Source organism: Podarcis gaigeae, assembly GCF_964106915.1.
Source record: "Podarcis gaigeae genome assembly, chromosome: 5".
Classification (NCBI taxonomy): Eukaryota; Metazoa; Chordata; class Lepidosauria; order Squamata; family Lacertidae; genus Podarcis; species Podarcis gaigeae.
Window position 1 is genome coordinate 63,784,225 of NC_139681.1, and position 23,035 is coordinate 63,807,259.

General features: G+C 41.0%; 1 protein-coding gene across 6 annotated transcripts; it reads right to left on the minus strand.

Moving 5' to 3' along the window:
- Nucleotides 1-1,237: 1,237 nt before the first annotated feature.
- On the minus strand, nucleotides 1,238-21,133 carry LOC310844554 (uncharacterized protein). Of its 6 annotated transcripts, none has more exons than XM_083738651.1 (12): nucleotides 20,988-21,133; nucleotides 19,903-19,949; nucleotides 19,414-19,578; nucleotides 17,689-17,806; nucleotides 16,725-16,775; nucleotides 15,072-15,149; nucleotides 9,569-9,625; nucleotides 7,897-7,956; nucleotides 6,990-7,049; nucleotides 4,520-4,539; nucleotides 3,419-3,470; nucleotides 1,238-1,540 (listed from the first exon to the last, which is right to left on the minus strand). In XM_083738651.1, the coding sequence occupies exons 1-11, from the start codon at nucleotides 21,000-21,002 to the stop codon at nucleotides 3,437-3,439; spliced, it is 705 nt and encodes a 234-aa protein (XP_083594777.1). In that variant the 5' UTR covers nucleotides 21,003-21,133; the 3' UTR covers nucleotides 1,238-1,540; nucleotides 3,419-3,436. The 6 variants fall into 6 exon arrangements, with proteins under 6 accessions (XP_083594777.1, XP_083594774.1, XP_083594776.1 ...); XM_083738648.1 differs by having other exon boundaries at nucleotides 6,985-7,049; XM_083738650.1 differs by having other exon boundaries at nucleotides 3,415-3,470; nucleotides 6,985-7,049.
- Between the last annotated feature and the right edge of the window lie 1,902 nt (nucleotides 21,134-23,035).

The following is a 23,035-nucleotide window of genomic DNA, read 5'->3' on the forward strand; positions in this document are numbered from 1 at the left end:
TTGACATGACTTATGGGTGAAATAGAAGTTGCTGGATCATGTCAGAATCTGAAGTTTACTGGCTTCTCAAAACCCAATGCTGTTTATCTGACAGAACAGTTTACTGGCCAGACTAGAAAAGTTGGCAACCTTGCACTATCCAGGATGCTCCAATATCGGGACCTGACTGAAGCTAAATAAATCTGGTTTTATTCAGATGTTGGCCATTGTATAGGTAGGTAGTGGGTGTTTTCTGGAAGAGAGCTGGCTGAAACATCATGTGTTGTAGAATATTTCCATGTTTGCTTTCAACATGAGACAGATCCTGTTGCAAAAAAACACCTAAAGGATGTAGGACTTCTTAATGCAGCCAAGCATAACAGGGCAAACATATACTATGATATGATATCTAGAAGTTTTATGCCTAATGGATAAATAATAATGGCACAGGGATTATGCAACAACAGTTCAGTTAATATTATATGTTACAAATATTGTATTAAGAGGTGCGGCATAGATGGGGCATCATTATTCCCCATAGCATGTTTGTAATGTGAACCTCTCTACATAATCAAGAAAAGAAGCAGATTGATTCTCCCCAACTCTGGCTAAGAAAAAGACAGAAGAAGAAGAAGAAGAAGAGTTTGGATTTGATATCCCGCCTTTCACTCCCCTTCAGGAGTCTCAAAGCGGCTAACAATCTCCTTTCCCTTCCTCCCCCACAACAAACACTCTGTGAGGTGAGTGGGGCTGAGAGACTTCAAAGAAGTGTGACTGGCCCAAGGTCACCCAGCAGCTGCATGTGGAGGAGCGGAGATGCGAACCCGGTTCCCCAGATTACGAGACTACCGCTCTTAACCACTACATCGCACTGGCTCTCAGAAGGATAAATTGACACCAAGCACATTATTGTCCTATACACAGAGATAAATAGAAGGGCAGGAGGAAACATGGGACAGCATATTGGTACAATGCATGCTAAGATCTCCAGTGAAGATCGTATGTAGTTCGTTAATGCATACCTATACAATTTATAACATTGCATGTGCTGTGCTTAATCTGCCTCTGTTTTTATACTCCAGACAGGAAGTAAAACCAGGATGTTTATAGCGTCCAGGACAGCCTGCCCATACATGGGTATTGTGCTGTATTTGGCTTGGCGCATCACAAACTGAGCATGCCTCCAGTGATGGGTAAGGTACAGTGTGTGTGTGTGTGGGGGGAATTACATTCCCAAATCATTACACACCAGAAAACCTTGATAGGTTATGAGCTTTATCCACACTCTGAGATACATTATAATGACAGGCTCTCTCTAGTCGGCAGCTTCTTCCAATCCTGAGATCACTTTGGTAAGATGCCGGTGCTGTAGAGTTGCATATATGGCTGGATGTAATAGTCCAGGAACTGCCACACAGGCCGCTGATATGCCTCTGTCACTGTGTGATTGGAAAGGCAGGCAGTGAGGATGAAGACGGTGACTAGCAGGACGGTCAAGATAATCACCAGCAGGACACCAGCAAAGTGCCACAAGCCTATCAAGACCCAGGTGATCTTTGTCCTGTGAAATAAGAAAAGAGAGGCCTGCAGTTTATAAAGACAAGGCAGGGTGTCATTGTCCTCTCTTGGTCCCAAGTGAAAATCTGCTGATGGGGCAAAATGAGCACATAAGCGGTTCCAAAAGGTTGTCACTCAGATCAGAGAGAACTTTGGGCTTTTAATGAAGGAGAATTGACTCCAAGGGTTTTTAGGAAGTGACACTAAAAGCACCACTGTGGGGCCCTTTTGTATTATCTGAGCACATTATGATCACTGGTTTTGTAATGCATTTAACTGGAAGAAATTCATTTTGGTTGAAAATGAAGATACATTCAAGCCAGTCAAGGTTGACATTGCATTCCAAATACAGATGAGGAAAATGCAACACAAACACCATTATTTAAACATTTAATACCACAATAGCCTAAGATGAAAAAGGCAATGGACCATTCGATTCCTTCCTATCTGTATGGTTCCATGGCTAGTATGTTTGATTTGAATGTGGCAGAATCATGTTCAAATCCCTGCAATAATAAAGTTCTTTGAAAGGGTTTAGACCAAGTCAGTATTCCTCACCCTAGCCTTCTTCACTGGAAGTTGGAGATGATAATTGTTAAGTACTTCAGAACACGCTTCAGAGATTATGAACAATATGCTTTGCTGCTTCACCCATCCATGTACCCTCCATGCCCAGTTACATGCTTGCTTGTACACATCTCCTTTTAGTTTGACATTGTCTTTCTTTTTACCTTGAGTGGGCCTGATTTGTAGAAGATGCTAAGTAGCATGCCTGGGAATACCAGGTGGACAGGGCTGGTCACACCTAATAATACCTTCCATGTACCTTGCTCATTTGTTATACCTATTAATTGTCAGGAGCCCATCCTACACTTGAATAGGACCCTGGTAGAGACACATGCCTGACTGGCATGATCTCTCCCTCCTGGTCATTCGTTTGGGAGCTTCAAAAGCTTTCTTCAGCCCGAACATCACAGCAACTGATGCCAACAGACACCGGCACACTTAGGGATCTGCAGAGTCTTCGCAGCTTGCGTAACAGACCTTAGCAACTCAGCATTTTGGCTAATCTACTTTATTCACATATAAACACACATGGAGCACTGCAACATGGCTCCCTTTCTCTCTAGCATCAGACAGCAAAGAGAAAAAGCACAAAGGACAATAGTCCCACTTCTCGGAACACAGTAACACAAACATCCTGTCTCCGTCACTTCCCACTCTGTGGAGTCAAAACATACACCGTCATGTGATAGACAGCAATCCCATGACTGCAATCATGGAGCAGGAATTCTAACATTAATTACTCCACATCAGAAAATGGACAGTTTCAATATTAGACAACCATTGGAAAAAAACACACATCAGTACTTCTTCCACATATCTTGATGGGTGGAAGGAAGTCATTGTTATTTATTTGCATTGTCTGCATTCATATGTACTTTTCAATGCCCTCTGTTTAGCATCTGGAGTTTCTTCTTCTCTTATTCCCTTTTGCCAGTGGTACTTTCACAGTTTTGTGGTTAATGAAGGTTTCCAAACCTGTAACAGAATCTTGCTGCTTTTGTTAAGTCCTAGCATTGTTTGGAACAGGCAGTACTGCCATGGATGAAAGGTAAAACCCACCTCTGGATTCTGTTTATTTTATGGAATTTGGTACCATAACCAGTTAATCATAGAGTTATGAAAATCCAAGCAGAAGTCTCACACAGTCTCACCATAAATAATGGGACCAACTCCCAGTTCGCAAAGTAATAAGACTATATGAAATATAAGCCAGAGGTTATTGCTGCAAATGTCTGCATTGTTATGCATTTATGGGTGCGTGTTTTTACAAAGAGAAGGTGGTGACAAATAGTAAACATTTTCTTCACTAACCTACCACCACAAAGCTGCTTCTTCACAAATTTCTCTTCTCTTCGCATTTTTTCTTCCTGTAGTTAAAAAGAAAGTTGGAAAAAGTTACCCCTCCAACACACATACACTTGTAGTAGTAAATGAACAAGGAACTCAAAGCAGTTCATTACTTGGAGTTTTCAAGTTCTAAATTGTGTGACTCTCCAAAGTGAAGTGAGGAAAATGGAACTGGCTAGCCATGCAATTTATCTGTCGCCAGAATAGCCATGCTGCCAATTAAAACCACAAACTTCTCCCACCATGCCAGTTGTTGTGAGGCAAGCCCAAGTTTGCACTACAGCAGTTAGAACAGCATCTATGGCTATTTTAACTGCTTGTGATGAGCAATATATAATAAGAATAGCCCTTTCTGAATCAACCTAAAGGCCTATTTAGTCCAGCACTGTGTTTTCTAAAGTGGCCAGTGAGATTCCTTACCACTGTTATTTCTCAGCCACTGGCATTCAGAGGCATGCTGCCTCAAATGATGAAGGTAGCATATAGCCACTATGTCTAGTAAAACAGCAAAAGTGCTACACCTATGCTTGGGAGGGGGGCGTTATTGAAACACAGCACAGAGGCTGAAATTGGGTCACAAACCAACAGCAAAATGACAAAACATTCCCTTGGAGTAGTGCTAAGCTCTTGTACCAGATTCAGTGCTTTGCTGCCACTGCAGAGGAGATTGTAAGATCAGGCTGATAAGCCAGAACTTGTAGGACAGTGCATTCCTCTTGGCTTTCTAACAAGATGATGCATTCATTGGCCACATAGCAGGCAACACACAGCTCCTTCCTTTCAGAAGCTGTTAAATAGCATTCCCTCTACCTTCTCATCCAAACACAAGGGGCAACCAAGCCGCCAATGCTGCTGACCTGACCCTGCGGGGTTCAGCTGCAATAACTGTGTCAACTTTATGTATAGCATAAAATCAAAACCTTCCTGTTTATTGATCGATGAACTAAAATTCATGCTCACAAGACTGACCAGATAGCTTTCTCTTTATTGGGTAAATCAAGATTACTGACCAGTTCAGCCCTGGCCAATTCATACATCAAGCTCTTTGGGTGAAGGTTCAAAAACTTGCCTGGCAACTTGCTCTGATGTCTGAAATAATTGAAAAAAGGTTGGATCATTAGCAGATTTTGTAGCAGCTATTCTGTCTCTCTGAATTACAGGAATGTCCTCTTTGCAGTCCCAAACAGGGCAATGCACAAATTCCTCTGGTTCCTTGAAGAAGAAAATGTTGTAAGGCATGTGGATAAGCCAGATTCTGGCTCTCCCTGAGGGAGCTGGCAGCCTTCTAACCAACATTTCATGATAGAACCATGTAATATATGACATATGGATGTAGGAGATTTTCAATTCATCCACAATTTTAAGTGAAGTGACCTCCTTTGCTCCTCAGGGACTAATGCAGAGATCAGAACATAATTATATTTCAGATTTCACCAAATTTTACTATACAGTTATTCACTCCAATAACGTACCAATATGTATATGTTAGGATAAAATAGGTTTGGAAATACATATTTTACATTGAAATAAAATACTGTACATGCTTGAATATTGTTTTGTGATAAAATATGAATTTATGTACACTTCTGTATTTGCATAGCTTTTATTTTGAAAAGAATTAGGAGATTAATGTGGAAACATTGATGGAATGGGTTTATGAATAAACACGTGTGAAACTGACTAGAAATGGATTGATCCTGAAGTTATTTTGACATAGCATACTACACATGATACATGCAGAGCCAGGATGTACCAAAATCCAAGAATGACTGAAGATCACATTGTAAGCATAACACATCCACATTAACAGGATGGTTTGGTTATAATGGTTAAAATGTGGCAAAGGATAGATTGCCCCACCTTTTTCAGTACATATGTACATGATGATAAAACTCCCTTTAATGGCTATGAATTAGAACTAAAAGATTGTTCCCCTCCTCCCAATTATTTAAGAAGGCAGACAAATATATGGTGTTTGTGGTATTGGAGTTCAAGCTCAATATCTGGCCTAACATCAAATCACTGAAGGAAAAAGAAGATTAAAAAGGTTTCTCTTGCAAATCTAGTGGCTAAGTGCATGCATAATAGTTTAGGATGCAAAGTAAAACACTTTCAATTTAACTCCTAATAAGTTAATGCTCTTTCAGATACAATGTAGATTCTCTGTGGGCTCTTTATGAAGCAGTTCCCTTTGACTGTGAGGACCATTGTGGAAGTGCATAATAAATGCTTCTGAAAATGAGGAATCCCTTTAATTTATGAATTTATTTCCCAGATCATGGTTGACAGTGAATCAAACTTTCAAGCAGCCATTTCATCAAATTTAAAATCAATTACTGACTGCTCTGAACTGAACTGAACTCTGAAGAGCCAGCTGGCTAAAAGGTAGCCAGCATGTCTGGAGAATAATAAAGAGGAAATTGGGAATAACTTTGAGAGCACTTGTATTACCACAAAGATGGCCCATAAGCAGTCTGTATGTGGAGCCATATAGTTTCCTTTTACAAAAGGAGGAGCAGTCTCTTCTAGTTAGTTCTATGATGTCATTCTGTTTCATCAGCACAAAGCAAACTGCTGGCATTTTCCTGAGATGTATAGCGGTACCTCGAGTTACAAATGCCTCAGGTTACAAATGCTTCAGGTTACAAACTCTGCTAACCTAGAAGAGTTACCTCAAGTTGAGAACTTTGCCCCAGGATGAGAATGGAAATTGTGTGCCGGGGGTGCAGCGGCAACAAGATTAGGTGAAAGCACGCTTCTAGTTAAAAACAGTTTCAGGTTAAGAACGAACCTTCAGAACGAATTAAGCTTGTAACTAGAGGTACCACTGTATACCATTGCAAGTGGAAAAAGTAGTGTGATAGAGGGACAGTCTTGAGGAGTGCTTGTGGTAATTCTGTTGTCTTTTGAGGGACAGAGATACATAAAATAAACAAGTCCACGGCCAGGGAAAAGCAGGGTTACAGAAGAACAGAGTGCCTGGCCAGAGATAATTACATTGAGGTCATGGCCTAGCTCAATGCAGTTTAAGTCCAGACCATGTGATGTGTATGTGTGAAATTACATAGGTGGCATAAGCAATTCATGAATGAGCAGGCCAACCAGAGTGATTAAAACTTGAAAGGTTGGGTTTGAAACATATCTGGTGAAGAATGAACTATGGATCCAGATAAAAACAGAGTGATGAGTTTAGTGGCCTTTGGTCCAGTAAATTGGTTTTGCATTTTGCAAAGGTTCACTTCCATCAGCATATATACCTTGGATAGTAGATTGCACCTTCTGGGTCAACCCCTGGCACAGCCTCATCAAATATAGCTCAGGAAAATGATATGAATCTGCTGTTTCCTTGACCGCTTGCACTCATAAAATAACCTCAGCTATTCCTTGCTGTCTCTTTGGCTCAGTAGTATTACATATGTTACAACTGAAAGGTGTGCTCTTCACTAGAAGAATTACCATGACTTTGATTCATCTGACATGCTTCAAGGACTGACACTGGTTGCAGAAAGTATTGGACTCAGAGAGGAGTCTTACCGAACCTTGTCTTTCGCAACAGCTGACAGCTCATCCTGCAGGCTTTTCTCTCTGTCCTGAAGAACCTGAAAACAAAATAATCAGCAAGTCCCCTTCAAGTTTCTGTTTCTTCTTCCTCCCCCCAGAGATCTCTGGTAATCCCCACAGATCAAGACCTAGAGCAATTTTGTATACACACGGGTAGCTGGTGTGCTGCCCTCCAGATGTTATGCTTCTGCTTTGTTATGCACTCCTTGCTTTGACATTTTATGGCCTCTTCTCCCCAACAACCAATGGGGAAATACTAAATCCAAATATTCAGAATTACCAAACAAAGCTGTACTTTCCGATGCATGTTTACTCATAAGTAGGGGTGGATGTGTCCATTTCAGTTCTCTCAGTTGCTCATTTTTCAACCATAAAATTCAGTTTTCCACAATTTACAGTAATTGTAATTTTTTAAAGAAAAGAACATTCTCATGAAAAATTATCAGCATTTTAGTGTGAATTTCTCCTAACAACACATTGTTCCATGTAGCTTTCACCAGTATACACATTACTGCAAGCAATATTCCTGAATATGATGCATTTTTGTATGCTATTTTCACTAATATATTTTATTCACACTTCCCCTAAATATATGCATTTTTGTAAACATTGGCTGGAGAATTGCATTGCAAAATTTGAATAAGTGTGAATTTCAAAAGATAATTGTGTTTTGGTTTGCGTATTGTTTTGGAAAGTGTGAGTGTGATAGATTCAGCTTTAAATACACACTGAATCAATTTTTCCTGCACTCCTACTCAAAAGTACGTCCCACCATACTCAGTTGTGGTTACTCCCTGGTAAATGTGTTTAATGCTGCAACCTAAATTAGGCAGCTGTTGCTTTCCTTATTCAGTTCATCAATGGTTAAGCATTTCACACAGATACCTGTATTTTCACTTTGTATTCTTGTATATACTCTTCCAGTTCCCAGATTTGGTGTTTCATCTGGAAAAGAAGAACATGCCTTTTTTCTTTTGCCCCATCCTTGTAATCCTTCTTGCCTTGGGTTTTTAGTCAGAACACTTACAATTTTTGCCTAGTATGATCATACCAATTCCAGGTGTTTCATCAATATTCAAGGGATAGATCAGACACCACTAGGCACGGCCAAGCAGCCTGGTGCTCACCTTGAAAATCAATCTGGCCCTCTTATCTTTTAGTTTGAAAGCCTTGGGATTTGGGATTGAGCATTGAACAAGAAAGAGGGCCTGATTAATGTCAACCTTCCATTGCCTACTACGCTCCCCCCCCCCCCGCTCCAGGAAGCTCCCAACAGAATATTGAAAGCAAAATAAAACATCAAACGTTGAAAACTTCCCTAAACAGGGCTGCCTTCAGATGTCTTCTAAAAGTCAAATAGTTTTTTATCAGCTGAAGATAGGAGAAGGAAGTGATGGGTATTTCTTATTTGGGATGATGCGGCTTCAGCCAGTTTAGTGCAGTGGTTAGAGAATGCTGGACTAGGACCTGAGAGATGAGGGGTCAAATCCCAATCCAGCCATCAAGCTTACTGGGTGTAATTGGGACACTTGCTGTCTCTCAACCTAACCTACATCACTTGATTGTTATCACTAAAGATAAGTTTTATTTGCATAAAAAGTAATGTTGGTATGTACTGAAGTTTGAAAAACTAATTTAAAATTTGCATTTGCAAAGTAGAGAAGTCTGCATTAGGGAGAAGGTTTCACTCTGGCAAATGTGCCAGAAAAGGTTGGATGTTTTCTGTTCAGCCTTTATGCTAACTGATGACTCATCACTGGAAAGCCAAGCAGAGAGCTCTCACAGCAGGAAGATGAAACATGAAAACTCAGTATCTTAGTCCATTGATGGAGACAGCAGCCACAGCAGCGGCTAATCTCTGCAGGGATGAAGAAGCAAATTGCTGTGGATCTCTCTCTGGGACCAGATAGAGGAAAGTATATCAAACAGTATTAAGGACTAAAAAGAAGACGGGAATGCATTGCTCGCTGTTAAAAAGCAACATTTTACTTATTTTATTATTTACTTATTTAATTTGTTTACCACCCCTCATCCAAAGATCTCAGGGTGGTTCACAACACAAAAATACAAAATGAGAGCACAAAATACATAATAAAAACAAAAACACACACCAAATAACTCCCCTCCCATAAACACATTTAAAAGGACATAGAATGTTAATCAGATGATAATCACAGGGTTCAGGTCAGTTCATATGGGGAAAAGCGGTCCTTGAGGTATTATTTTGTATCTTATATTGTTTATCTGTAACCATTTTAAAACTGTTTCCAGGGAAGCTTTGAAACATTTTCCTACTTCGCACATGGGTTCAGGTCAGGGATTCCATTTGTAGCAACTGTAACAGTTATGCAGATAATATGGGGAGGGGGAAACCTACCTTGGACCCCTTGGAGGAGAGGTGGAATGTAGGAAAATAAATAATAAATAAACCCACGGGCAAAATTGTGTATGTTACAGCCTAATTGATTTCAACGGGAGGGTTAGCCCAAAGCAACGGAACCCAGAACTGCTTAACTTTGGCTCGGCTGTCTCCTATGTATATGATAATTACGTTTACCTTTGTAAAAACTTCATCCTCCTCACCGCAGGTCAGTTTGCATTCCTGGAGCTCTCTCTAATTAAAAATAAATATATAATTTTTCAGTTGGCAACATCTCTGAAGCAAACACATGTAAGACTTTTATTTTCCACTCTGGCCAGGAGATTCAATCCTCAGTGAAAGGAAATGGTTGCCTTCCAAGAGAACATGTCAATGTTGCTTGTACCGGAGACCTTCTCAACAGATTGTGCCTCACATTGGAAACCCTTGTGAGTGCCAATATACTTTCATTTTTTTTTAAATATTTTTTATTACTTTTTAGAAATACAGAAATACAGAAAAAAGAATAAAGAGTAGTTATAAGAGCATAAGATAGAAAAATAACAAATTTCCATATTCTTTTTCCATCTAATCTATAGGACTTCCCCACATCCTCCGAACCCTGCGTTCTCTGTCTTATAAAGCATCAGCAATTTGTTAACTTATTTCAAAACTTGTTGTAACTTCCATTTTATCATGTTCCCTATTTTCAATTTTACTGTAACTCAATTCTTATATGTTTTATATTAAACACAATAAAGTTGTTTCATTATTTTACCTCTGAATTCTTGTGTCTTAATTTTCATTTCATTAACTTACATTTGCTGAAGCTAGAATTTCCTGAAAGGTGCATTTTTTAACATTCATACAGCTTATAGTGTTTTTTCAAATAGTCCTTAAACTTTTCCCAGTCCTCCTCCGTTGTTTCTTCTCCCACGTCTCGGATTCTGCCAGTCATTTCAGCCAGTTCCATATAGTCCATCAACTGCGATTGCCATTCCTCCAGCGTGGGTAAATCTTGTGTCTTCCAATATTTTGCAATCAGAATCCTTGCTGCTGTGGTAGCATACATGAAAAAGGTTCTGTCCTTCTTAAGCACTCTCTGGTCCACCATGCCCAGAAGGAAGGCCTCTGGTTTTTTAGGTAAGGTAAATCTCAGTACCTTTTTTAGTTCATTATGGATCATTTCCCAGAAGGCCTTCACTTTCGGGCAGGTCCACCAGAGATGAAAGAATGTCCCTTCCGCCTCTCCACATTTCCAACATTTGTTGTTAGACAGATGATATATCTTGGCTAATTTGACTGGGGTCATGTACCACCGGTATACCATTTTCATAATATTTTCCTTCAAGGCAATGCAAGCCGTGAATTTCAAACCGGTGTTCCATAGCCTTTCCCAGTCTGCAAACATAATGTTATGCCCCACATCCTGAGCCCATTTTATCATAGCGGATTTGACTGTCTCATCCTGTGTATTCCACTTAAGCAGCAAGTTATACATTCTCGAAAGTAGCTTACTTTTTGGCTCTAACAATTCAGTCTCTAGTTTCGATTTTTCCACCTGGAATCCAACTTTTTTATCTATTTTAAATACCTCTTGAATTTGCGCATAGTGCAGCCAATCTCGTACCTTAGTTTTCAATTTCTCCAAGCTTAGCAGCCTCCAATTGTCTCCAATTTTTTCAATTATTTCCCAATATTTAGGCCAGTGGGCCTCCATGTTGGGTCTCTTACGTGCCTTGGCCTCCACCGGTGAGAGCCACCTCGGAGTTTTACTCTCCAATAAGTCTTTGTATTTTATCCAGACCCTCCAAATTGCTCTTCTGACAATATGGTTTTTAAACAATTTGTGCACTTTAGCCTTGTCATACCACAAATATGCATGCCACCCAAACGCATTGTCAAACCCTTCCAGATCCAGGACGTCAGTGTTCTCCAATAAAATCCAATCTTTCAACCAGCAGAAGGCAGCAGATTCATAATATAGCCTCAAGTCTGGCAGGGCAAATCCCCCTCTTTCTTTCGCATCAGTTAATATCTTAAACTTTATTCGGGGCTTTTTGCCCTGCCAAACGAACTTAGAGATATCCTTCTGCCACTTTCCAAAACATTCCACCTTGTCCACGATCTGTAGGGCCTGAAACAAAAATAACATTTTCGGCAATACATTCATCTTTACAGCAGCTATTCGGCCTAACAAGGAAAGTTTCAATCTTGACCATATTTCCAAGTCTCTTTTAATTTCTGACCAACATTTCTCATAGTTATCTTTAAACAAATTCAAATTTTTGGAGGTCAAGTACACCCCTAGGTATTTTACCTTTTTAACCACATTCAGCTCCGTTTCTTTGGAGAACTCATCTGTTTCTGTAACTGTCAAATTTTTTGCTAAAACCTTAGTTTTTTGCTTATTTAACTTAAACCCCGCCACCCGACCAAAATCAGAAATTAATTCTAACACTCTTTTAGTGCTGGAGACTGGTTCCTGAAGTGTTAATACCAAGTCATCTGCAAATGCTTTCAATTTGTATTGTTTCACTCCGACCTCGATTCCCTGAACCAACCGGTCCTTTCTAATCATATTTAGCAACACCTCCAGAACTAAAATAAACAATAGGGGGGATAGAGGGCACCCCTGTCGTGTCCCTTTTTCAATTTTAAACTCCTCTGTCACCACATTGTTTACTATCAATTTAGCTTTTTGTTCTGTATAGATTGCTTCTATACCATTTTCGAACCCCCGCCCCACTCCCATCCCTTCCAAATTTTTCTTCATAAACATCCAAGAAATATTATCAAAGGCCTTCTCTGCATCAACAAAGATCAAAACCGCTCTCGTGTTCAGATTTGTTTGTAGAAGTTCCAAAATGTCAATGATGTTTCTTGTGTTATCAAACAAATGCCTACCAGGGAGAAAGCCAGCCTGGTCCTTGTGAATCACTTCATTTAGTACTTTTTTAAGTCTATTTGCCAAGATATCAGCAAAAATTTTGTAATCCACATTTAGGAGTGAAATGGGGCGGTAGTTCTTAAGTTGGGTCTTTTCAGTCTCTGATTTAGGTATCAATGTGATGAAAGCTTCTTTCCACGTTTCCGGTGCCCTCCTTCCCTCCATTATCTGGTTACAAACCTCCATCAAAGGTTGTATCAAATCGTCCTTTAAAACTTTATAGTATTTGGAGGTTAAGCCATCCGGGCCTGGAGACTTGCCAAGTTGAAGATTTTGAATGGCACTTTCAATTTCTTGCTGTGTAATGTTACAGTTCAGGTTTGTTCTCATTTCCAGGGGTATTTTTTGTAATCCATTAGTTTTAAGAAATTGATCCACCTCTGGGGCTTTTTGCGGCCCTTGTGTATAAAGTTCTTTGAAGTACCTCTGGAAGCACTTTCTGATTTCCTCAGGTTTCTGAACCATTCTCCCTTCGATCTCTAGATTTGTAACCGTATTAAGCTTTTGTCTCTTTTTCAACTGCCAGGCTAGCAGTTTCCCACACTTATTCGCCGATTCGAAGGATCTTTGTTTCATTTGTTTAATTTTCCATTCCACCTCTTGGTTTATCAATTTTGAATATTGCGCCTGGAAAAATTTCACTTCTCTTAACACATCCTTCGACTTAGGCCTAGATCTTAATTTTTTCTCTCCTTCTCTTATTTTCTCCAATATCTTCTCCTTCTTTTCATTCCAGAGCCTTTTCTTAATTGTGTTTTGTTGTATTAGAAACCCTCTCATAACTGCCTTACTTGCGTCCCAGATTGTTCTTTTTTCCACGGTGGTATTCAAATTTATCTCAAAATAGTCCTTTAAAGTTTTTTGGGCCTTCTTCACAATCTCCTGATCTCTTAATAAGGTGTCATTCATTTTCCATCTAAAGGAGCCGGTTGTATTAAGTCTCAATTCCACTTTCAAAGCATTATGGTCGGAGCAGGTTTTTGGGCAGATTTCCACTTTTCTAGTCTTAGGTGCCAGTCCTCTAGTTGTCCATATTTGGTCAATTCGTGTCCATGTCAGATGAGCTTCAGAAAAGAAAGTCCCTTCTTTCCCTAGAGGGTTCTTAACCCTCCAGATGTCAACTAAGTCCATATTGTCTGTCATTTCAAAAAAAGTTTTAGGTAGTCTGCCGTCTTTCGATATGTTGGCACTTTGTGACTTATCCATATTTACAGACACAACCCCATTCATATCACCCAGCATAATGATGTTACTATAGTCCAAATAATCCAGCATAGTCTCATGCAGCTTCCTGAAAAATTCCGACTTTCCCTCATTTGGAGTGCCAATATATAGCAAAGTATACACATTTATATATCTTTACTTTAGATGAAGTCATTTTTAAAGTATTCACGTTGAACTAAAAAGCTGATGGACACTAACAGAGCAATCCAAACCTTCTTTATGTCCTACTGAGTTTGGGTTGGGTAGAGGTGTCTCTCTCTTTTCTCTCTCTCTCTCTCTCTCTCTCTCTCTTTAATTTATTTATTTATACAACACGGAAAAAACACACAAAAACACACAAATACCAAATTACACACAAATTACAAAAATAACCATAGACACATAATTTTCTTGGCAAACAATAAAACATCTATTGGTCTTAACACTAAAGACCCAACTTCCCGTCTGTTCCATATTTCAAATTCATATTACTTATTGCCAGTACACGTTTTTTCCATAATTAAACTTATTTTCAATAAATCTAATTTCTTCTATCTACCTAGCAACTATTACTGAAGTTCCTCGAATGCTGCAACTGAATTTAAACTACTATATTTATTTTTCAGATATTCTTTGAAAACCTCCCATTTAGAAACAAATTCCTGTTTTGATTTATTCTTTATTTTTTCTGATAAACCATCTAATTTGGCATATTCTGTCAGCTTTTTGGATCCAATCTTGTATAGAGGGGATTTCATTTCATAGAGGTGTCTCTATGCCCAGCTCTGCAGGATAAGCTGGACTTCCACCAGCCGATGATGACCGAGTGACCCAAGAGTCACTTCACTGGTGCAGCACTTCCACCTGCTAGATAGCAGTGAAGTCAGTGGAATTCTCATTAGTAGTAACCAGCAAAAGCCCCAAAGTGGGGTGGAGAGGGGCTGAGCAGGCATGGGATCTTTTGGATTCGAAGCCAGTCTCGCTACCATCACACAATGGCATTGGATTCAATCTGGGCCTCATCTTTGTGACAGCTGTAGGCTGGCCCAGTGATCTTCTACACATACACACCACCTTCCAACTTGGCCACCATGAACCACAGAGGTGCATATGTGGCTGTGGTCTCACAGCCCTGTGGTCGAGGGGAGAGGTTTGGATTGCATCCTCAAAATCTTCCAAATCCCCCGTGGCACAAAATGGAAATGACTTGCTGATATTTTGGACTGCCATCTTTTTCAACTGGCCCCCCTGTATCTGTCATACCCAGGTGCTAGCGTGCAGAGCCAGAAGACTTTAGCATAGTGCAGCAAAAGAACTTCATCTATTTGGAGTTCCATATAAACAGGAAATGCAGAGGTGACCCAAACAGGGATGTGTGAAATCTTCTCGTTACCCCCATATATGCCACCTTCACAAATACTGCTATCTCCTTTTCTCAATTGCCCATGTATTGTCCCCCATGTATTTTGTATTAATTCCAGTGGACACTTCTTTTAACCTTCCTCCTCCAACCTTACTTTACTACTGTAGTTCTATAATCTTACTCACTTTTAGCTTGTTGACATGGCAGCAGAGCTGCAGGTAACTCTGCTGGTTGATCTTCATCGATGCAGTCAATGCTGAGCTCTGGTTTGGGGCACAAAACACACAAATATTCAGATTCAGTCTCACCAATATGCACTGGCCAGCCCAAACCTTCTTTGCTATTCTGTTACAACCTCAGTGTTTAGAGGGCAAATCAGAGATGACCCTGGTGATCCTAATAAAGGACCTTCCTTCCTCCTTCCTTCCTTCCTTCCTTCCTTCCTTCCTTCCTTCCTTCCACTAATTAGTGGTATTTTCTCTCAGTTGAGTTAATAGGAGCTTCAAGATGGGGAGGAAGGAGTTTCAATGGGGCAAAGTCATGGGAGGAACAGGTAAAACCCCCTCACTTAGGCCACATCCATCAACTTCCAGGGAGTCAGGTAAGGGCATTTACTCAATGGAGGAGTCTGGTTTGCATGTGGAATGGGCCATGTTCAATCCTTGGCATCACCAGGTAAGGCTGGGAGAGTCTTCTGCCTGGAACCCAGGAGAGCTGTGGACATCAGTGAAGGCAATACTAAGTTAGGTTGGCCAAAGATCTGATTTGGTGCAAGGGAGTGTCCTGTGTCCCTAAGTCCCAGTGGGGGTGCTTGTAAGCAAAACAAAAGCAATGGGAAATCACCATCATGGATCTGCTTTGTCATTTTTGGCTTTGCTTTAGACATTCGTTTCAGAACAGCTGAGTGGAACAATGTCTATCAAATAACATTAATATGTATTCCAGTAGAAATTAAAGAGTAACTGCAAAGCTATGCAGTGAAAAGGACTGCGGTCTGTCAAAGCCTAGAGCTTCAAGCATAACATTGACTTCTACAACAAGTGAGCATACAATGTAGATATTCAGATATGCATGCTGTTTCATGCCTACTTTAAAAAGGCTTTGGTGCTGCCAACACTGGCATACAACAAAGAAAGAGGAGAACCAGGGAGATAATAGATGTATTACATTATTTTTTAAAAAAACGGGATTCTTTTGACATGACTGAACGAACACTAATGCAACAGCGTCAATTTCCATTTCCATTTCATTTCAGAGTGGAAATCTGATGCAGTTATTCAGGACCAGCATAACACGAAGACTGGTTCATGCACCCAAACTGGCATGTTGAGAATGTGGGTTGGGTGGGCCCATGCAGAGCTGACAATAGCAATTGTGCAAATCAATAGTGGTCAGTGGGGAGAAGCAACATCATTTAGCTGACCTCCTGTCACCAATTTCATTGTGCTTTACCAGGATGGCGCAGGGCAGAAAGGCAGCTTGGTGTAAACACACCAGCATGGCACAAAAACATCCAGTGTTCCTTCTGGTGCATTTGCACCATGCCAGCCTCTGCACTGCCTTGCCCATCTCCCTCCCAGGAAGCTCAGCAATGCTAGTGACAGATCAGGTGAGCATCACCGCCCCACCCAACCACTACAGGTGTGAATACTTCATCAGAAATCCAGCCCACTACTCAACCAGTGTTTATTTTTTCCATCTCTTGACTCACTTTCAGTGGCTTGACGTTGATGAGGTGATTGTGAATTATACACTTGCAGCACATTCACAAACATGGGGAAAGATAGGACATGGTCACATATGGAATTCAGAGGAAACCTATCTGATTATTGGTGTACCTTCTCAGAAAGCATGAAGATCCTCAAGTGTAAATTTTCATTATCCTTCTCCTGTGAGGGTAAGAAATTGCCACAGTTAGTTGCAAAGATTGATATATACCCGACTCTTTGGGCTGCAGCTGAAGGGATGCAACAATTCATTACAAATTAAAGAAAACCCTCAGGAAAGTGTCACACACAACTCAAAGTCCTAACTCTCCAATTCTAAGTTCCAGTGCTGCTGAATTTGATTCGGCTGATGCAGAATGGTTTCCTGTGCTGTGGTAGCCCCAGCAGATGCCATAACAACAGCAAGTGTCGTCTGCTGCAGTCCTCCCTCTTTCCTGTTTTGTAGTGGTGTGGGGAAACACCAGAGGATCCACATGATAAATAGCTGTTCACAGATGGCAATATGGAAAGCCTCCAGGCGATTGCTTTTGCAATCTCCTTATTTTTAGGGAATGAGCCTCCCATTCACAAGGCTCTCCCTCAGATTTGTGTAAGTTATTCTTTGCACAGCAGATGAAACATGATGAATACAAATAGGTCTATACCTGGTGAGGCCTACAGAATGGAATCTATATTGACTGAATTATTCATGCTATAGAAATACACAAGATTTTGGTTTGCCTTGACCAAGGTGGTGCCTTACAGATGTTTTGGACTACAACACCCCAAAGCCACACGGAAGTATGAGTTGTAGTCTATAACATCTGAAAGTCATCAGCTTGGTGAAGGCTGTTGATGGAGGCTATTGACTCCACAGAAAATACCAGGCTAGTAAATGTCCAAAATCAATACAGTTTTTCTTTTTAAAAAATGATTATGGAATAATATCACCAGACAGTGTTCACCTAGCCAACAAATCTTTGGGTTTTGTTGTTTTAATGATGACATGCAGTGTGTTTGTGTGTGTGTGCGTGAATGCACGTGCACACATACACACACTCTTTAAACTCTGATCAGGAAGATTTATTTTGCCTACCAGCTTTTTAAGATACTGCTCCTCTAAAGATGCTGTTACAGTCTCTTCTTCCTGATTTTTCTTTGTGGCTTCAATCTCAGTTTCTAAATAGGTTATTTTCTCTTCAGCTTGCTTTATCCTGTATATGGTTGAGGTAATGATGATGATAGTGTTGATAATAATAATAATAATAATAATAATAATAATAATAATAATAATAATTCAAAGACTTGTACCCCCCTTGTACCCTGTTCTGCCGCAAATAAGACCATCAAGGCAGCTAACTATCACAGTAAACCACTGATGAATGAAGAAGTATACAAATTACTTAAATAAGAATAACATCTAAAATAGCAACAATGTTGCACCATCCAAAAAAAATTAAGTACAGGGGAAACTAAGAGTTAAGCTTATTTTAGAGAGTGCTTTAATCAATTGCTCATCTGAGCAACGGCAGCAGTTTTGCTTCTCCAGGAAAGGCAGAAATGGGGAGGGACATCATCCAACTGTCCCAAGTCAGGGGGCTCCAAAGCCCAGGTGCCACCACTGAGAAGGCCCTCTCTCACCTGCCATATTGCCATCAGCTCAGTGTAGGGCATAGAGCAGCTCTTCACTAGACAGTCAGAACATGAAGGTTGGGTCACATGGGGTAAAGCCATGGGGGGAAATTATTATCCTTCAGATAATACTAGTGCAAAAGCCCACCTCACATTCTTTTGACTGTAATTTGTTTGAAATGGATTTTCATATTGTATTTTAAAATGTGACAGGTAGGTAAGGCATCAAATAAATAACAAGAACAACAAGAACATTTAGGGTTTTTATGGTCAAAGCCAACCTTTTGAATTGTCCCTGGAAACAAACCCAGAGCCAATGAAGTCGTAAAGGGCAAATAAGAACATAATATCAGGCCAATGACCCATCTAGTCCAGCATCCAGTGGCCAACCAGATGCCTGTGGGAAACCTGCAAGTAGGACATGGGCACAAGAGCCCTTTCCCCTCCCACAGTTTCCAGCAATTGGTATTCAGAAGGCTAACTACCTCCAACCATCAGAATGAACTGAGAACTGGAATCGTGTCAACATTCTAGCTCCTGCAGCTGTTTTTGCACCAAATAAAGCTCCCAGACACTTTTCAAAGGAAGGCAGTGTTGGGCGAGAATCAAAATGCTTGCCCTCCAAAGCATCTGTCCCCCTTGAGTGTTTAGTGCCTGCTATCTCGTTCCCCTCCTCCAAGGAAAATAAAAGACTTAAACTGGGAAAGGGGGAGTACATACATAGCAGCCCCCAGAGGAGGGTTGCTCCTGCAACCTGCATCAAGAAATGATGCAAGAGCATCTTTTCCCAATGGGGATGATGGGGCAAGATGCTCAAGTGTGACATTTCCCACTGGAGTGGACCATTGGGCTCTCTCACCATCACTGGGACCCATATAACTACACTACGATGATATCAGTGTTGGGAGGGCAGCTCTTTCCCACCCCAGAGGCCACCGCTGGATGCAATCCAGATGTGTGTGACAGGATCTGACTTTTCCAGAGGAGGGTCCACCACCTGGTTAACTAGGAGAAAACACCAACAACCATCAGAATTGCCTTCATCACAACACTGTGGTTTTATAGCATGCAACTGATTTTTGTGAAGTTTCCAGGGAAAATTTGGTAAGGTTCAAACCTTCTGAAAAATAGTTGTTCACAAGCTGGAACCAGCCATTCAATCAACACCCCATTGATTATTGACACGTGCCTTTTGAGCTCAGCTTTCATGTTCTTCATAGCTCCTTGCAAATCCAAAATATTTGCCTTGATGTTGTTCCCTTCTGTAATGAGGCAGTTAATTTGTTCTCTCAACCATATATTTGTATGCCTGGACTGGAAGATGGAGGCTCCTTTTGCTGCTATCCAACTGTCCCTAGTTGGGATATTAAAAGATAATATGCAGTATCTTACTTATTGCAAACTTGGAATCCAAGAAGAAAATGTGTTCAAGTTAAAGCGGAAGACCTGCAGAAGGATTTCCATTTGTGCAACAGGGCTTCTCTCTCACCTTGCACACCCTTGAAATTGGCTCAGCATGGGTCTGTGTGTCTGGAGAATCTCCAGATGTTGAATTCTGACCATTAACACATGCAGATGTATACAAATACTCCTCTTTTTTGGGTGATGTGTGAGTTGCCATCCTGTTTCATGCTCCCCTCCCAGTTGACCCCACTTCCCTTAACTTAAGAACACTTACCTGGCATTTTTGGTTCCTATGTTGACAGCTGTAAAGGCTTCAGAAATCTGCTGGCAGAAATGACATTCTTTTAGAATTTTTGTTTAACTTCCAGAAGCAAAATATTTGCAAATAATGCTTAGGGCAGACAGTTTTTCTTGTAGCATTGTTGTCCAGAGTTCACTGTTGATATTTTTCAGCTCAGTCTTTTTTTCAGATGACCTCAGTAGTTTGTTACCATGAGCCCCCAAAAGAGCCACAATATGCCTTGCACATTATTTTTGTCATTAACAGAATGACAATGTCAGTCATAGAGTCTTGTTTTTCTTGTTTCCTTTACAGTGGTACCTCGTGTTATGTATCGTCCCCCTTACGAATGCTGCAGGTTACGCGCTCCGCTAACCTGGAAGTAGATGCCCCTTGCTGTGACCTTTGCCCCAAGATGCGAACTGAAATCACTCTCCGGTGGCACGACAGCAGTGGGAGGTGCCATTAGAGAAAGTGCGCCTCATGTTACGAGTGGTTTCCTGTTACTAATGGACCTCCGGAACGGATTAAGTATGTAACATGAGGTACCACTGTATTTTGTAACCAGTTATGTAAATCTGAAATTCAGTTGTTTTTATTTAGAGGCTCCTCTTAATCTGAGGCCCTAAATGGTGATTACTTAGCTTAGAGGTCTACCTACAGGACTGCTATCATAGCTTCAACATAAGCTTTAAGGAGAACGCATGTCTCATTTCTCAGCTAGGTGGGTTTTCCTGTCACTTTACACAAAGAGTGGCAGACAGCAGCAGCTGAAGAAGCAGAAACTTCCCTGATCACAACAACCATCACCACCACCCAGTTCTTGGCGGGGTCCTGCTTAGCCTACTTTGAGAAAGGAAAGCAGAGTTTCCTCTCTCACAATCCACCAACATGGAACCTTCTGCATGCAAATCAGATGTCCACCACTGAGCTGTGACGCTTCCCCCAAAGGGCTCACTTTCAACAATGCCTGTGGGTTAAACACAGTGCCATGCTCCATCACAACTAGTTATTATAGAGCTTCAGAACTACAAGCAGCCATGCAGAGACCCACCCTTGCTCATTAGCATCAACATTACCTTTGCTTCACTCATGTCATTCTCTGCCAAGAAATATATTCAGATATGTCTAATTTGATTTGCCCTGTAGCCTAGCCGAGTCCATGCATAGCCTATCTGTGTTGTGTGCTCTGTGTGTCTGTGTGACTCTCTCTGGGTAGTGTCCCTGCAGCCTCTGATGTCACAAAGGGCTTAGCAGTCTCCTAAGAGAAAGCACTCTGTGCTGGATGCAGACTTACATGCAAGGAATTGTTTGGTGAATTAAAATTTATGTTCAGATCCTAGCTATGTTGCAGTCTTACTGGACAAATGACTTTTTCTCAGCTTCAGGGTCAATCGATATGCAATGGATTATTTCATAGGATTGCTCTGAGAAGTAACTGATAATATGGACTTACATATTGAATAGTTTCAAAACCATACAAAAGGGGAAACTGTCCAAGTACAGCTTCTCCCCCCCCCCATGCTTTGATGGTCAAAATTGCACGAGGTTAAATGCCGAAGTGTTTACAATTTTTGAAAGTACAGGAGCTCTCTGAGGTCCTGGGCCCAGCTAATTCACAAGGTGAAATTACATTTCAGAGGGTCCCATTGTGACTTTTTAAACCACTAGATGGCAACACAGTTCCACTTCAGTTTGTATAAATACATTCTTAATTTTGCATAAAAGAGCTTCATTTTTCTCTTTGCTCCAATACAGCGGAATTTCCAGAAAATTGTTTTTCCCCTCAGGTTCATTGTTGCATTGGAAACATTCTGGATGTCCGGCCTCTAGAATTTCTGGAGAAACTGAGGGGGGTAGAGGGGAAATCGGCAATAGCTAAGAAAGTGAATGAAAAAATCTGCAGTGTATTTTAGGAATAAATAATGTAACAGTTATTTTGAACACAGTATAGACCAGTTCAGATAAGGCTTGTACCACTTCAGCTTGAAGATGGGGGCTCATTTAATTGAATTGCGGCTGTGCTGATTGTCTGACCAAGATGAACTTTGGAGTTTGGAGAGCGAAGGTGACTATTAAAGTAGTGTGGTGGAACATTTGAGTAAGGGTATTGCTTAATATTTGTAGCAGGTGTGGGAAACAGTGTGTCCTACATTCTTATAGCTCTTGGCCTAATTTCTTGTGGATGGCAAGGATGGGGAAAATGGGAATAGGAGAGAGAGAGAGAGAGAGAGAGAGAGAGAGAGAGAGAGAGAGAGAGAGATACACTGCTCACTTTTGACTGTGGTTCCATTCATATGGAGCCTCTGAGAAATTAACCTGAGGGAATATGGACCTCACCAGAAAAAGGACTGCCTACCTCTGACTTCACAGTTTACAACATATCCAAGGGTTGGGTTTTTCTTCTTCCCTTTCCTTAAAAAAACCCATTGTGTGTGCTTTCTCAAGTAATGATAAAGTGCACCTGGTAGCCTCACTGCCACTGAGACATGCTTTGGAAATTTGGCCCAGAAATGTCCCTGGGAAAGATGCTACCACGACATTTCCAGTTCCCATTTTCAAATCATGCCTCTGCAGTAGGGGGACTGCTAAGAGGACCGGGGGGGGGGGGAATCAATCCTCAGCCGGCTTGTAAACTATAGGTATTAGTTAACACCCCATCTGACAGTCTCCAGGATTCTCCTCCCATTCTTCTTAGTGGTGGGTGGAGAGGTCTAACAGAGGTAGACTTTGGCCCAGCGCTACACTGAATGCTCCTTAATACAAAATAGTCCCTCTGCACTGGGAAGCAAATATCAGGGAGAAAGGGCAGGGAGATCAGGTCACATGGGGTTTCTGATCACAGAGGAGTCTTGTCAACCTGTCAAAGTGAACCTGCTTGCAAGCCCCCCTCAGACCCTGCTGGTCAATGTGGCACAGTCTGTCGCTAATTCTTCATGGCGCTTTAGCAAAAATGCTTAGAGTTCCAGATTCTTCAGTGCAGTATATTTATTGTGAGCTATGTATACACAAATATACAATATATATACAAATCTCTCACTGGAGGCAGTGAGAGATTTTACTTTCTTGGGCTCCATGATCACTGCAGATGGTGACAGCAGTCATGAAATTAAAAGACGCCTGCTCC

Excerpts from the sequence above, each read along its gene's own strand:
- LOC310844554 (XM_083738647.1), bottom strand. Across the intron at positions 17,807-19,413 it reads ATGAAAGCTGAGCTCAAAAG|GATAAAGCAAGCTGAAGAGA; the intron begins GCACGTGTCAAT and ends AACCATATACAG. Across the intron at positions 7,050-7,896 it reads AATACAAAGTGAAAATACAG|GTTCTTCAGGACAGAGAGAA; the intron begins GTATCTGTGTGA and ends TTTTGTTTTCAG.